Below are 14476 nucleotides of genomic sequence, written 5' to 3'. Positions count from 1 at the left end.
CAGTTTTCTTAAACACCCATTTCTCATGTAATACTTTGTGTTTATTTTTTATGGTGTTCCAGGGGAAAATAACATCTGTATTTCAATAAATCCAGGTTTTACCCTTAAATGTGCTTCAAGCTACACCAGTGCAATCTTGTAATTAAAGCTGTTCCCATCCTTAAGGTGAATTGAAGCAGAAGCTGCTGGTTTTCCTTATTTTCTTTAGAGGCAAACCAGGACCATGGTAAGCTACAGTGCTGTTCTCTTATAGTCAAAACGAGACACTTGCAGAAATTGAAGTTTTATTGAAAACCATTTTTAAACAGCAACAAAGTTAAAAATTCAGACGCTTTATTTCAAATAGAAACCAACAACACGAAGCAAATAAGTGATGGCAACATTGGCACTTAAACATCTTTTAAACCAAATATTCAACAAAAATATATGTCAGCTTATAAGTACATGATCCACATGTGGCAATATATACAGCTGAGTGAAGAATATAAAAAGAAACATTGTTCTGCTTAAGAACTTGATAGTGAAGACTTTGGTAGCAAAAATGTCTTTGTTTTTAAAACTGGAGTCTTCAAAGATGCTTCCTTGAATTCAAAGACTAAAAATTAAACAGACCTATCCCATTACACTGCTGGAGGTTACTGTCCGTGGGTAGTTCACTGACTATTGATCCTGTTGGAATCACACAGTGATAATCGGCTAGCGCAAGGAAAAAGGCAGAGTGGGAACAGTTGATTGTACACAGGAAGACCACCAAACCAATCGATTCCTCCTCCTCACCGGCACTCCGAAACCTACTGCTCTTCTTGCTCATGGCTGGCGTGAAGACTGATCTTTTGGACTTCCAGCTCGTCTGCGCTGACCATGGAGGGATCGATGGCTGCGTAGCGGGTGCCGTGGAACTGCAGTAAATGGATCTGTCAGACACGGAAAATAACACAAACAGGTATAGAAGCACAAGGTTTTGGTAAAAGAGAAACATTCCTTCTGAGTAACTTGTGTGAGGATGAAATCCTGGCTCTGGAGTACAAGAGTTCAGAGAAAGGACAGAGGAAACAGGCAACAGCCAAACAGCCAAAGCCAGCCCTCCACAAGCGTGGCTGCTCCCAGCCCTGCCCTTCTGTGTCGGCCATCTGGGAGCCAGAGTGAACAGAGCTCAGGCAAGTTAAGAAACAAGAGCAAGCACAGAGAAGGAGTCTCTACTGCCGTTCTGGCTACATGTGTCAGTGCACTGGGTTTGAATCCGGACTCACTTGAATATACAGGTTGACCTCAGCACTCCTGCAGAGATAGGGGAAGTTGCCTCCTGTTTTGAGATGAGCTCTTCTGGCATTAGGATAAAGCTTATACATTTCTTCTTTTGCTTCAGTTGAAAGCGCGCTTTGGTCAAACACCTACGTAACAAGTCATGGCAGTTAGTTCTGAATCTAAGCAGATTTTGCTTATTAAATCAGACTGGATATATGCTGCTCCTAGAAGCAATTCTCAGCTTCTCTGTAGAACAGGGTTAATGAAAACAAGCAAACACGTTAGACATCGACAGCTCGAGAGCTAACGCTGTGATACGTGAACATATGGCTGAGTTATTGCACAGAATATCCAATTCATAATGCAACACAGAAGTATCACGCTGTTGCCCAGTCAGTAGAAGGCTTATCTAAATATGAAGTTAATGCTGTAAATATTTATTAAGTTGCTAACAGAATATCCAGGCCCCAACTGCTAAGGGGAGGAAAGAGTGTTTAAAAACAAAACAAAACAAAACCAGGATTACATTGAGATTAACTTACATCCATAATGGTTACAGGGATATCTCGAATTTTATGAGGTTCTACGTAGGAGTTCTGGCAGTTGAGGGTAAGTCTTGAAGCGAGCTCACTCTGGCCCAGACTCTCCAGCTTTCAGTAGAGAGAAACACAGATTAACAACATATATCACTGCAGGAAGTTAATGCAATATTAACAATACACCCAGAGATGTCAGCTCCTTAAAGGGGAACATGACTGCACTTCAAATTAAGATTAGAGTTCCAACTTAGTATCTCTCTGCATGAAACAAATGCTTAAAACATGTTCTATTAGCTGCTCCTGCCTCTCAAGCATGTGGCCTACAGATGTATCCCAGCACGTTCTCCTCTTCCATCTCAGTTTAACTTCCTCTCTTCTGATCTACATAAACAAACTGAACTGTAAGGTAGAGGGTCACAGCATCAGTTAAATCGCTGGGGCTGTGACAGCACCTGCTGAGGATCCATTCCTTACTCCTCCCTTCCAGGTAAGTAAATGAAGAAAGCAGCAAAAATTATCTACAACCTCCTGTAAGGAAATCTTCTAGCGAGATTGACATCACAGCGGTTAGAGTACACAGCTACCTACCCTGTCCACCATGAAATCAATCCCATCGGCCATTTCAGGATCTAGAGGACCAGATGCAAAATTCCCAAGGACAATTTTTTTCAGCATAAAAGCAGGCATCAGCCAAAAGCTAAAATAGAAACAAGATGTAACAAATCTTCAAGCACCCAGGACTCCAACATTAAGACGCTTTGTTGTAAGCACTCCCTTTCCTTGCACTAACATTGTGCTTTAACTTCAAATGAAATCCTGAAGAAGCTTCAAGAGCACAGAGATGGAAAACCTTGCAGCTAGGTGAAAGGTGGAAAACCTTGAAATGCTCTGGGAAGCTGTTGGTCTTACATTGCAAAAGGGTATTTTAAACATGGTGAATAACACAGGCAGAGTTCTTAAATCTGACCACATATCCACAGAGGATCACAGGACAACTCAGCTGTCAAATTCCACACTCCCAATTGTGAAAATTTCCATTTTCCTCGTGGGGTGGCTTTAAAAGTCACAAATATTCCATCCTGCACCTCCCTCACCCAGGCTGGGAACAGGTTAGACACACATCCAACCAGATCAGTGTGACATTTCATTGCAAAAAAATTAAGGCCACGGATCTGATTGCTTGTCTCAGTCTTCCTTACCTGTTTGCTGTCCATGTCTGATTGAAGATAGAAGTGTCACTAAAGGAATTACACAGGATCAGAGATTGAACTCTGGGAGATTTGTGTGTGTATTCAGCGAATTTTTGAGCCAGAAAACCTCCCAGAGAAGCTCCAAAGAGGTGAACCTAATTCAAGGGGAAAAAAACCAGATCATGTTACACTTGTGAAATAAGCGACCTCTAAGTACAATGTTTCATTACAAAAATAAGTCATGCAAGTCTTACCCTGTCCTCATAACCCATTTTTTAAAAGAATCAAACTCTTCTATTCAGTTTTTGGTTTTATATGTGATATAAACGTGATAAATACTGAAAAAAAGAAGTGTTTCCAGGTCACAGTTCAAATTTCTGTTTGCTCACCAAGCTTAAGAGAAAATTCAAACATTTCACTTTGTTTTCAATAGCTAGCCCAATCCAAGATACTTTACTGTGGTACTCTGTACTACATGAGTTAGGAAGGATAACTTCCACGGGATCTCACAAAAAACTAGTTAACCGGTACAATTTAATAAGCCTAGAACAGCAGTTGAATTTAGACAAAGTATGACAATTTTCAAGGGTATTCACCTTCAAAAATAAACTTGTTTCAAAAGTAAAATTGCAACACAGCCTCCTTATTTATAGGCTGCATTTTTGTATCATATTATGTACACTTGCTCTTAAATGAGACGCTTTCAAACAATAGGGTTTTATTACAACTATATATCCATTTCCCTATCTCAGAGCACTCACTTTATCCAACTGAAGGTGGTCTAACAGTTTTCTGAATCCATCACAGAACTCAAGGTGATCCCAGTACACCGGATACTGCAACTAAAACAACAGGAAGTTAGAAAAAGCCGGTCTCTGATCAGCACCTGTCAGCTACCCGCTTGAAAGTCACACCAATTCTGACATTAAAGGTTTCAAGACAGCAACCTGCTTCTCCTGTACCATGAGGCTCAGGCTCCTCAGCAAGGTCCCTACAGCCGGGGTGTGAACACCCCCCCTCGCTCGCACAAAAATACACAACTGAAAGCACCCCAGAGCAAGTTTGCTGGGGAAAGTGCAGCATTGCTTCATTCTCTAATGGGGGGAACAAGAGGCTGGAATGATTTTTCAGCAATTTCGTAGCATGTAAAGTTGGCAGGTACAGAAATCATTACCTGCTGCTAGAGAAACAGCAGTACTCCTAAAGCCATACTGTTCAGCAGAAATACTGTTGTAGAAGTCAATCATTTCAGTTCAGCTTCGGAGCTGAGAAGCCACAAACCAGCACGCTGGGAGGATTTTAAGGAGTGACTTAGCATTTGCAGCCAGGCAGGCTAAGAGCCAGGTTATCCACCATCCCTAAGGAAAGCATGAACTAACCCATATCTCTGCCTCGTGGCTAACAAAAAATCCAGCTGGAGGCAAAGATGTGGTGGCCAGGGCACACAAGGTTGAAAACAGACCGAAATGTTAATAATGTGTACATGCAAGGCTGTCAGTAAATGCTGCTGTGAACATGCAGCAGATCTCAGCCTGGATCTGCATGCTACATACTCTGGGGTGCAACTTAGCATCACATTTTTGGTGGATTTCCTTAGTCAAAACTAAGATGTTCGCCTTCATTATCCAACCTCTGATTAGAGCAACAAGCACACGTATGCTAACTTGGACACAGGACTGAGAATACTCACAGCAATAACTCTGTAGCCCCAGCCAGTCAGCGCCAAAATTTGCTGGAAAAACACATCTGCAGTTCCACTTACAGGAGGGAGAAATATGAGTGGGCACCGAATGCTCCTAGGTCCCGCGTCATACAGTGACCAGACTTTACTGTCATCATCGTCTACTATTATCTGGAAGGAGAGAGGCACAGGGAGAGCAGAAACACACAAGACAAGTGAGGTTCTTCAGCCAGCTCCCAGGATTGCTTCTATAAAATTTCTGTCATCTAGTAAATATTATAATACCCAAGACCCTTTGAACAAGACCATCTTTAACTCTTCTTCACAATAGCTTTCTTCTCCAAGGCTGTTTACTAACTGGAACTACAGTGTTTGTGTGGCTACAGCCGGAGCAGAACTGCAGCCAAGCACTGTCAGACCAAATGCTTTGTGTGTCCTGACATAAGCTGGATAACGAACACAGCACCTTGGGAGAGGGGCCACCATGCCACCACCCAGGAGAGACCCAGAAGGTCAGTTCAAAGTACAGAGAGCAGCAGCTGTAGGCTGGAAGAGCCAGCACTGCCCCTGGGGGCAGCTTTTTAAACAAGCATCCACATTTGCATTCACTGGACAAAAGATGTTACAGGTCTGGATACATGCGAGCCCACTGAATTAAGCAGCTAACACCACAAATTATTGATCTGAAACAGTTAGAGCTGGCTGCTAGAAACAGAGACACACACGACTCCCAAAACAGCACTGCAAAGCTGACCTGGAAAGAAAAATGCTTCCATCATCTGGCAGCAGGTCAGGAGCATCTGGAGTGCCTGGGACACACAGCTGGCTGAAGCAGATTATTCACACGCAAGCTGCTACCCTTAACGAGCAGTTCCTCATACAGTGCCCATCTCAATGCAGAAGCTAGAAGTCCTAGCACAATTAGTACCTTTAAAAGTATAACAATTAGGTAAAGGTCTTTTGTAGCAGTGCTGGAGCCCGACCTGTTTCTACAGGGCCTGTTCTACCAGCAAACTGTTTTGTGTATTTAGGATGCTCCTTCAGCACTCCACAACCCAGCAAAAGCGTGCAGCTCATACCAGATCAACAAGCACAAACCTCTGGGGAAAGCCTGTGTCACACAACGGGAATTCATCTCCTCTGTAGCAAGCTTTTATAGCTTTTTGAACAGCAATATACAAGCACAATTTGCTTTTCCATCACAGCAGTTAAGCTTCTCAGGGAATCGGAGAGCAGCGTATCACAAATCAGATTTGCTTCACTAACAAATCTGCTTGTAATAAAGCCAGTATTTCAGGCTCTGGGAACATGTGAGCAATCACATGATACTGTTGTTTTGTAAAGTCTCTATGAAAAAAAAAAAGAAAGATCGCATACCAGAGCTTCCAGACCACTGAAACCATTTAAAAATAAACCTTGTACGAAAGCCCTCCCAACCCCCCCTCAAAACAACCCTCTGCACACAACTCCGGAGCTCCAGGCCTTGCCGTTCTCCGCTGTTATTCCATCAGTAATTTTGATTCCATTCAGGGTGGCTGTCGGTGGCTACTACAAAGTTTACCTCTAGGAATATTTCCAAAGGCAAATCATACCCCTTGAAATCACAAAACCAAAGCCGGTTCATGTCAAGAGAGCTGAGGCTGAGCGATAACATTTCATTCCTCAAGCCCAGACAATGAATGGGTTTAGACAATTGTTGTATTTGATTTCCAGCCACATACCAGATAGTCTAACTCAGCTCCCAAACAAGCTGAGCGCTGCGTAGGCAGACGGCACCGTGGTTAACTGCTGACTGGGTAGGCCACCAGCCTCCTTCTTGTTCTGATCGATCAATCAAGATCGGCTACAGTTTACACAAAGGGTAAAATCTGCACTGCATTGAAACAAGGGGCAGAACTCCCCCCGCCCCGAGTTTAGCAGAGCCAGGGTGTCCCCTGCTGAAGACTTTTAGGAAGGACTTAGGTAAGACAGCAAGCGGTGGATGCAAATGGAGGCTCACAGGCAAAGCTGAAGACTTAGTTTAAACATGTTACTTTCTGTACTGTACTTCCTACAGCAGGAAGGGCGATGGAGCTGTGCATTTCCTGCTCCTGGCAGGAGGAACATCTCAGCCTGTTTGCACACGAACTGCTCTGCCTCTGCTTCCTTAAGTCGATCTGACAGCACTAATGTGTGCTTACCAGCAGTGATGATGGTTAGTCATTCCCTCCTCTGTACTGCATGTGCCTTGCCTATACCTCTGGGGGGATAATGCAAGAAAATGTATTCCTAAAGACTGCTTCAGAGATTAATTATATCTTCAAATTGTGCTTTTTTCTCCTTCTTTATCCAGAAGCCAGGACTGGTTTGTTTATTTCTACCTTCTTCATACCCCACATTCATCACTCTGGCATCATTTTACTTTCGAGTAGACTGAATCACTCAAGAGTATTCCTTAGTCCAAAGGTCACCAAGTCAACAGCAGCTTCAGTTTACACATGTCCCCATTTATGAAATCCTGAGTAGTCGGCAGCAGCTGAAGGCAGTGGCCCCTGGCAGCGAGCTGCAGTGTCACACAGTCCCCACGGCAGCAGCAACATGTTCCACTGTAACCACAACCTCCAGCTCCTTTCATTTACTGTACTGCATCTCATAAAGCAGTGCCTCAGAACACCCACATGTCTTTCCACTGAAATATTGCCTCCAGATTTTGCTAACGTGGTGAGGCATTGCCTGGAGGCAACAGGATGCCACAAATAGACCCAGCAGATCTGGTACTGGCCAGAAACAGAGAGAAGCTGGATGGCCAAAGCCTAGACAGAGCGTGCACAGTCAACAGCAATGGATCTTTCTTATTTACAGAAGACAAACAGGCAAAAATGAATGAGAAACCCTAAACAGAAAATCCTGCAGCATAATGGTAATTTCTTAGAGAAAGCTACACACCACTTGGTGGAAATACTGCTAGGCACATTTAAGCGTCCATCGTTCCTTAGGTTTGGGGACACAGTCCCTTTGAGTGGCTGTATCAGGTCAGCCAGACTGCAGTGGCCCAACTGCAACCAACTTGCTGTTGAAAGAGGTAATGCTGCTCTTGCCTCTGCTGCCAGCACCATCCCCGTGGTTCCTGCAGCCCACACAGCCACCCAGATTAGGGAACTGAACCAGCCAGAAGTCATCTTAGCCTGAAAACAAACTCTAAAACACCCCCAAGGAAGGCAGGTCACTGACTCTGCTCAGCTTGTACAGTTACATAAGCGATCATGCTTGCAGGAGCAGCAGGCTGGGGTGTCAAGGCAAGGCTGTCTGGCAGGAGCCTGGGCTGCTGCTGCAGGTTAGTCTGTGACCACAGCCTCAGCAAGCCTCATCTGCACAGGCGTGTGCCAGAGCTAGCCCAGGTCAGGAGCTACCTAGCAGTACTGCACTCCATGCCCTCTGCCCCTCAGCACAGGGAGAGCAGAAGTTGGAGCGCTGCACACCTCAAACCCTCCTGTCGTTCAGTGAAAAGAGCGACTGAGAGAACTGGGGGGGTTTAGTCTGGAGAAGAGGAGGCTGAGGGGAGACCTCATCGCCCTCTACAACTCCCTGAAAGGAGGGTGCAAAGAGGGGGTGATGAGTCTCTTGAACCAAGGAACAAGTGACAGGACAAGAGGGAATGGCCTCAAGCTGCGCCAGGGCAGGGTCAGACTGGCTCTTAGGAAGTATTTCTTTCCAGAAGGGGTTGTTGGGCGTTAGAATGGGCTGCCCAGGGCAGGGGTGGAGTCCCCATCCCTGGAGGGGTTTAAGAGTCGGGTTGACCCAGCGCTGAGGGATCTGGTGGAGTTGAGAACGGTCAGTGTGAGGTTAATGGTTGGACTGGATGATCTTCAAGGTCTTTTCCAACCAAGATGATTCTGTGAAAGGAAGTGGAGAAATCCAAGCAAGAAGGGAAAGTGGTTGGACAGTGTGATTAAGCATGCAGTGCTTAACCAAATGGTTTTTTCCACCGTGGTTACAGCATCTTTCCACTCTCAGGAACCCTGAGTGCAGCCCCGCTGCCGAGAATTTGCCTTCAGACACACTCTGCTTCGGCCTGAGGAGGATGGGTAGGAACTGTGGAGGCGGCTCTGGCAGCATGGCCCCCGGGTCAGCTGCCCTGCCCTGGTGCGGTGCAGCGCCCACAGGCAGCTCCGTGAGAGGCCACGCACGTGGTGCCCAGCCCACGCTATTTCCTTGGCATGTGCTCCTGAGCGTGGCTGGCACCAGGGCTCCAGGCACCGCTGCCGTGGCTCACAACTGCGAGCCTCTGCTCCTCACCGCCATGTGTGGAAGTGACCTCTGAGAAGCATGTGAAAATTAAGAGCGTGCTTTCATGCACTCATAGCACACATGGGACAACAGTTCAGGAGATAAGCCAGGTCACTAGCACAGTCACAACTGTTCTGCATTAACCAAACAGCTTAAGTCTCCCAACTACAAAGCAAGAGGAGACATTTCACCCATTACAGTTGTACGTACCTTTTTAAGAGGAACTGTGCTTCTGAACCAGTTATAGTCAGGAGAGACTTTAATCTCTCCCATGATGTTTAGAAAAAACTCAGTTTAGGTCAGCCTAAAATAAAAAAAAAAAAAAAAAAAGAGAGAGAGAGACAAAGTTAGAAATCAATACAACAGTTTTACAGCAGGCAGCACTCAAAAGCTGTGCCGTGTACATAAAGCATTTGCAGGACAAGTTTGCTCTTATCAGTTGATTGTATTACCTCTGACTCACGCCATGTTTACTTATCCTCAGTTTTCATCACAAACCATTTAATTATTCTCCCAAGAGACAGTCACCTGACTGCCTTACTGTACCGGCCTCGTTATGAAATGATGACGCTTTTCTAACAGCATTCCCATGTAACAGTTGTACACAAAGACAATTGTATTGCAGGCTGTAAGTGGCTTAAAAAGCTAAAGCATGTTTTCAGTTTGTTTTTAATTTATAAAGCACTCCAAATTTATATCTAATAAATATTCATACAATTCACTCTGCAGTTCAAACAAAAGACTTGCATTATTTCATGAACCCACTGCCTAACTATTCAGACCACGTTCTTCCATCTCAGTATAACTGACCCAGAGGAGTCCCAAAGCGCATCGGGAATCAGCTGATCTGAGTCTTAATTTACGGAAGAGCCCTGAAGTTTCAATTCTATCCACACAGGAGCTGACTCGTCAGGAGTTACCAAAGATATCTTCGAAGCACACCAGTTAATACAGAACAAAATGGTTCAGAGTTGGGTCCACACAGGAATGCGACTAATTCACTCTGAAGTCAGAATGTCCTAGTATACATAAAGAGTGTCTTATAATACTCCATTAATTAGTAATAAACACTTAGGTAACGTCTAGATTTAACTTTTTTTTAAAGCAGTGAAGGCCATTAGCTTCCATTTACACAACAGATGGTATCAAACAGTTTCAAAGCTCGCAGACTCAATAGCTTTACTCTGAAAGCCAACTGCCTCAGGAGATTATTTTCATGCATTCACAAAGAGCACTGAGCGTAATAAAACAAAGCAACTTTTGCTCTTGTTACTTAACAGTTGCCAAGTTTAAATCAATAGGTCTTGTCTCTTAATTCTTCATCAAATAAGACCTTGGTATGTTCTGTGAGTCACTCCAATTCATTTCTCCCAGCAGGAAAGCTGCCAGTGTGCAGGCTTAGCTAGCATATTGGGATACAGCTGGATTAACAGTTATTACAATTTCCTCATCTTTCAGTCTTCATTTGCCATTTTCCAAGTACAGAAAACATGAATTTTAAAAGGGAAATTACTTTCTAATTTGCAAGACACCACACATCTTCCACAGAGCACATGATACACCTCTCACATCCAACAAGGGTCTCAGGTAGGAAATTGAGCTGCGTGGCCATTGTTTCAATTTTGCGTAGCTTAGTTTTGGTGCTTGCATCAACTATTCTGCTCTTTGTCCTAGTCTGGCAGCAGGTAAAATTACAGTGGAGGTAAATATCTATTCATACAAAAGCTGAAAAGCAGAGCAGGCACAAAGATGCATCACTGGACTAAGGGGAAAAGCTGGTTGTGAGAGAAAGGAGGCAACAGTTCAGACTACTGATTCCTTTCCATAGCCACACATCAACTAGTTTACAAAAAGCTATTTAGCAAATGATGGTGTGACAAAATTATGGGAGAAATAAACTATAGCACATGCCTTAAAACAACACATTCTCTCTGAGTATTATATTAGAAGGCGGCCAAGAAACACAAGTCATGGTCAGGGCCTCACTATGCTAGACACTGGGCAAACACAGGGGCACAGGAAAGGAAGACTTTCTGCTAATAATTCTGGTTGCCATAAAGGATCGGCAATATTTTCCTGCTGTGATCACCTCTCTTTTTCTGCCACCTCAGTCTTAATGCACCATTAAGCTAATTTTTGCGGGCTGGCAGATCACTTGGGAGCACAAAGCTGTCTATTGTTAGACTAGGTAAGGAAAGGGTATGATGCAGATGAACTTTGTCCTGTCAGCATACCTCAGCTTGCACCAGAGCGAGTTAAGAGTCCATCTGAAACCTAAATTTTGAGCTTCCCACTTCAACTCTTACCACTTATGGAAGCAAACTGCTGGCCACCAAGACCTGGGCTGATTTCCCCCAGCTCCTTTCTTGTGAAGGTGCATCTGTGACCACCACTCCTAAGGACTGTCCCTTTCTTAAAGCAAGTGTAAACAGTTTTTCTTTGATTATAGAAGTTTTTGCTGAAGTCGATGTCCTATTACTGAATTATTTTTTTTCCTTGGCACAGAAATGCATTAAATTTGCACACACAAATATTCATGTCAACAACAACTACGTGCTCTTCCAGCCACAGAAAAGCTGAACCATGAACTCAAAACAGGAAGCCAGCCACCGAAGGTAACTCAAATCACAAAGAACCTGATGCTGTTCATGACCCAGCCTCTAAAAACCCAAGTTTCATTTTCAGTAAAACCAAACAATCTGAAGAACTCTAACCTCTTGAAAACAATTCCTCTAAAGGAAGACTCACCTAAGGATATGCTCAGAGCACGTGATAATATTCTCCTGAGTTATCCCCACTACACTAGTGACATGTTCTATTTGTTACCAATTTAGAAAGACCTCGATTCTGCCACTAGAGAGAAAACCCCTGTCAGAGTGGATTACACGAGCAGCGACTCTCTCTTCTCCCCCACGCTGTGTCTGTGCGAGCCAGGGCCGCTGCGCAGCCGCTCTCCCACTGCACTGGCCACATAGTGCCCACTCCCACTCCCAAGACACCTGAATCAGCAACACCAGCACCGAGAGCTGATGCGGGCTGCAGGCAAACACCGGGAAATTCAGGGGAGACGCCAGGGCTACAGGGGCTTTATGAATGCCAATTCTTCAGGCAATGAAGAAGAATTACAGACAACTGGGACACAGCAGCAGTCACCTTCCCCACTTCCCCAGCACCGTTTCTACCGGCCCCAGCTCCTGCTCCATCCCCCCTCCTCAACCACAGGAGGTTCCCCCAGCTTTGCAAGGAGAAGGGGGGACAAAACCCCACTCAGCACCCCCAGCCCAGGCTCTCCTCCCTGCAGCCCAGGCTGAGGCAGCCCCTTCCCCTGAGAACCTCCCCTGGGACGATGAATCCCCGGGGCAGGGCTCCCTACAGGCCACGTCCCGAGCCACCTTCCCCCACCCCAAGCCCGGGGCCACTCAGGGGTCGTGATAACCGCGCCCCGGGGCCTGAAAGATACCCCCCTCCGGCCCGACGCCTCCTCAGAGCCCCCCGACCCTTCAGGCACAGCCTCATCCAGGGGTAACGCTGCACCGCAACCTGAGAGACCCCCTCGATCTCCTCAGGGAGCACCCAGTCCCTGATCGCTTCCCTCTCTCCGGGCCCTCAGGGCCCACCCGGCCCCTCAGGGCCCCCTCCCCAGAGCAGGGCCCTGCGAAGAGGGCCAGGCCTGTCTCCATAGTGACGACCCCTGACCCCCGACCCCTCCTCCGCTCTCCCCTTTCGCTGCTCGGCCCTTACCGGCTCAGCAGGGCCCGGGGACGGCGGGAACCGCCGCTCTTCTCCTCCTCCCCCAGCGCACCCAAGCGCGGGGCACCCGCCACCGGCCGCTACTTCCGGGTGCTGCACACGCGCCGACCACGTGACGGCAGGGAGGAGCGCGAGCAGACCGGAAGACGGGCGGCCGCCATTGCTGCCGAGGCGGAAGTAAGCTGTCTCGGGGCCATGGCTACCGAGGCAAAAGTCACGTGGCAGGCGGTGGGGCGGTGATTGGTCGGCGGGCTGTGAGGGGCCATGGCGGCCATTAGTGCTCCGCGGGCGGGAGCGTCTGAGGAACTCGTAGGTTCCTCGCAGAATTGGGTTTTAACCTAGAAAAAAAGATACTGAGAGTCTCTAGTGGTCCCTTATTCTGCTCTTTAACGCCTCTTTGCTTGGTGCAGGCGTCACTATGTTCTGCCACTGCCATCCAGCGGAAGAGAGCGTCCTTTTTTTTGATATATGTGAGAAATCCCGAGCGATTTCTGTAAAAGCAGCGGTGAGTGAAACAGCGTGTGTTCAAGTCGCGGTCTTCCTTTTAATATAGCAGGCTTTATCCAGCTCTCTTTCTCCGCGTGTTGTGCAGTGCTTGCTCCTCTAATAGGAATCTGGATCTTTTCATCAGCTGGGTCTATTCAAACAAAGTTTATTTAAAAAAAGCTAAATTTAAGGCTATACTGAAAAGTGAGTTACATAAGGTAAGTTAGCAGGTGCAATAGCACTTCCTGCCTTTTGTACATAAAGAAACATTTCTAGGTAAAGCTCTGAGCTGAGAAAATAATTCAAATAACTTTTCATAAGTAACATCTTCCTGGTTTATTTTCAGTACACCAAGTTCAAGGGGAAGCTCAGAGAGGCAAGTCGAGATCCCCAGCTGGTGCCGTGAGTGAACCAGGTAGCAAACCTCTGTTTGCTTCAGCGTGCACATGGAACCCACAGAAGATGCAGCTGCAGTTCCCTCCGTGCTATCGTGAGGTGTGATTGCAAGGCAAACCGCTTCTATTGATGTGTGTCCCTGAGCCTAACCTGCTGTTCCTGCCTAACTCCCTCAAAAAACTCCCGAAAGGAAACACAGTGGTGGTTGTAATGCAGGTTAAAATTAGACTGGCTGTTGTCCAGCTGTAGGTGGTGGCGTTAAACCTGTATTTCATAAGGGTTAAAATCCACCCAGAGCTTGGCAGAATTTAAAAACGATGTTCAGTGTTCGTGCTGTATGCAGCCGAGCAGCACGGTGTGTTGCCTGCTGTTCGTGGGGTCTAATGGTGTTTGCTGTAGGTAATTGAGGAGTGGGACGGGTGATGCATCCCTGTCTCTGAGTCCTTCCTCTAAAGACCAGTTGGGATCAGGTAGCTTCCTTTAATTAGTAGGTGACAAACAGGAGTTGAAGGTGAGTTGAAACGGACCAATAGTCACCTGCCAGTTGTAAGTTCATTCTCCACAAGGTATGTCTAAAGGATAAATTTGATTAGATAATACATATATTTATGCACAGTGTTGTTTCCTGGCTGAAGATCACCCCGTGACACAAGGCATCGTTTTCATCTCTTTCTCAAAGTTGCATCGTTTTGCTTAAAAGCTTTCAGCTGCCGTTTCAGTTTCATTTTCCACAAAAGGCTTTTGAAAAAATTATTCCAGGGATCTAAGGGAAATATTTTTCTCGTGTTGTTTTTGGGAAGCAGAATTAAAAAGCAGGAATCTCCCGAAATAACGTGCGTGCCGGGGAGACCGCGGGAGTCCGGGGGGGGGGGGGGGGGCCGCCGCTGCCCGGACTCCATTTCCCATCATGCAACGCGGAGGGC

The 14476-nt window shown here is 46.1% G+C and overlaps 1 protein-coding gene across 1 annotated transcript; it reads right to left on the bottom strand.

Annotated features, from left to right (window-relative positions):
- Positions 1-267: 267 nt before the first annotated feature.
- SPG21 (SPG21 abhydrolase domain containing, maspardin) lies at positions 268-12775 on the bottom strand. Its single transcript, XM_074837210.1, has 9 exons — positions 12663-12775; positions 9132-9225; positions 4665-4826; positions 3736-3816; positions 2984-3129; positions 2373-2481; positions 1788-1895; positions 1251-1391; positions 268-914 (listed from the first exon to the last, which is right to left on the bottom strand). The coding sequence occupies exons 2-9, from the start codon at positions 9192-9194 to the stop codon at positions 792-794; spliced, it is 933 nt and encodes a 310-aa protein (XP_074693311.1). The 5' UTR covers positions 9195-9225; positions 12663-12775; the 3' UTR covers positions 268-791.
- Between the last annotated feature and the right edge of the window lie 1701 nt (positions 12776-14476).

The sequence above is a fragment of the Strix aluco genome, chromosome 12, assembly GCF_031877795.1.
Source record: "Strix aluco isolate bStrAlu1 chromosome 12, bStrAlu1.hap1, whole genome shotgun sequence".
Classification (NCBI taxonomy): domain Eukaryota; kingdom Metazoa; phylum Chordata; class Aves; order Strigiformes; family Strigidae; genus Strix; species Strix aluco.
The sequence above is the reverse complement of the archived record's forward strand: the minus strand, read 5'-3'. Positions and strand labels throughout refer to the sequence as shown.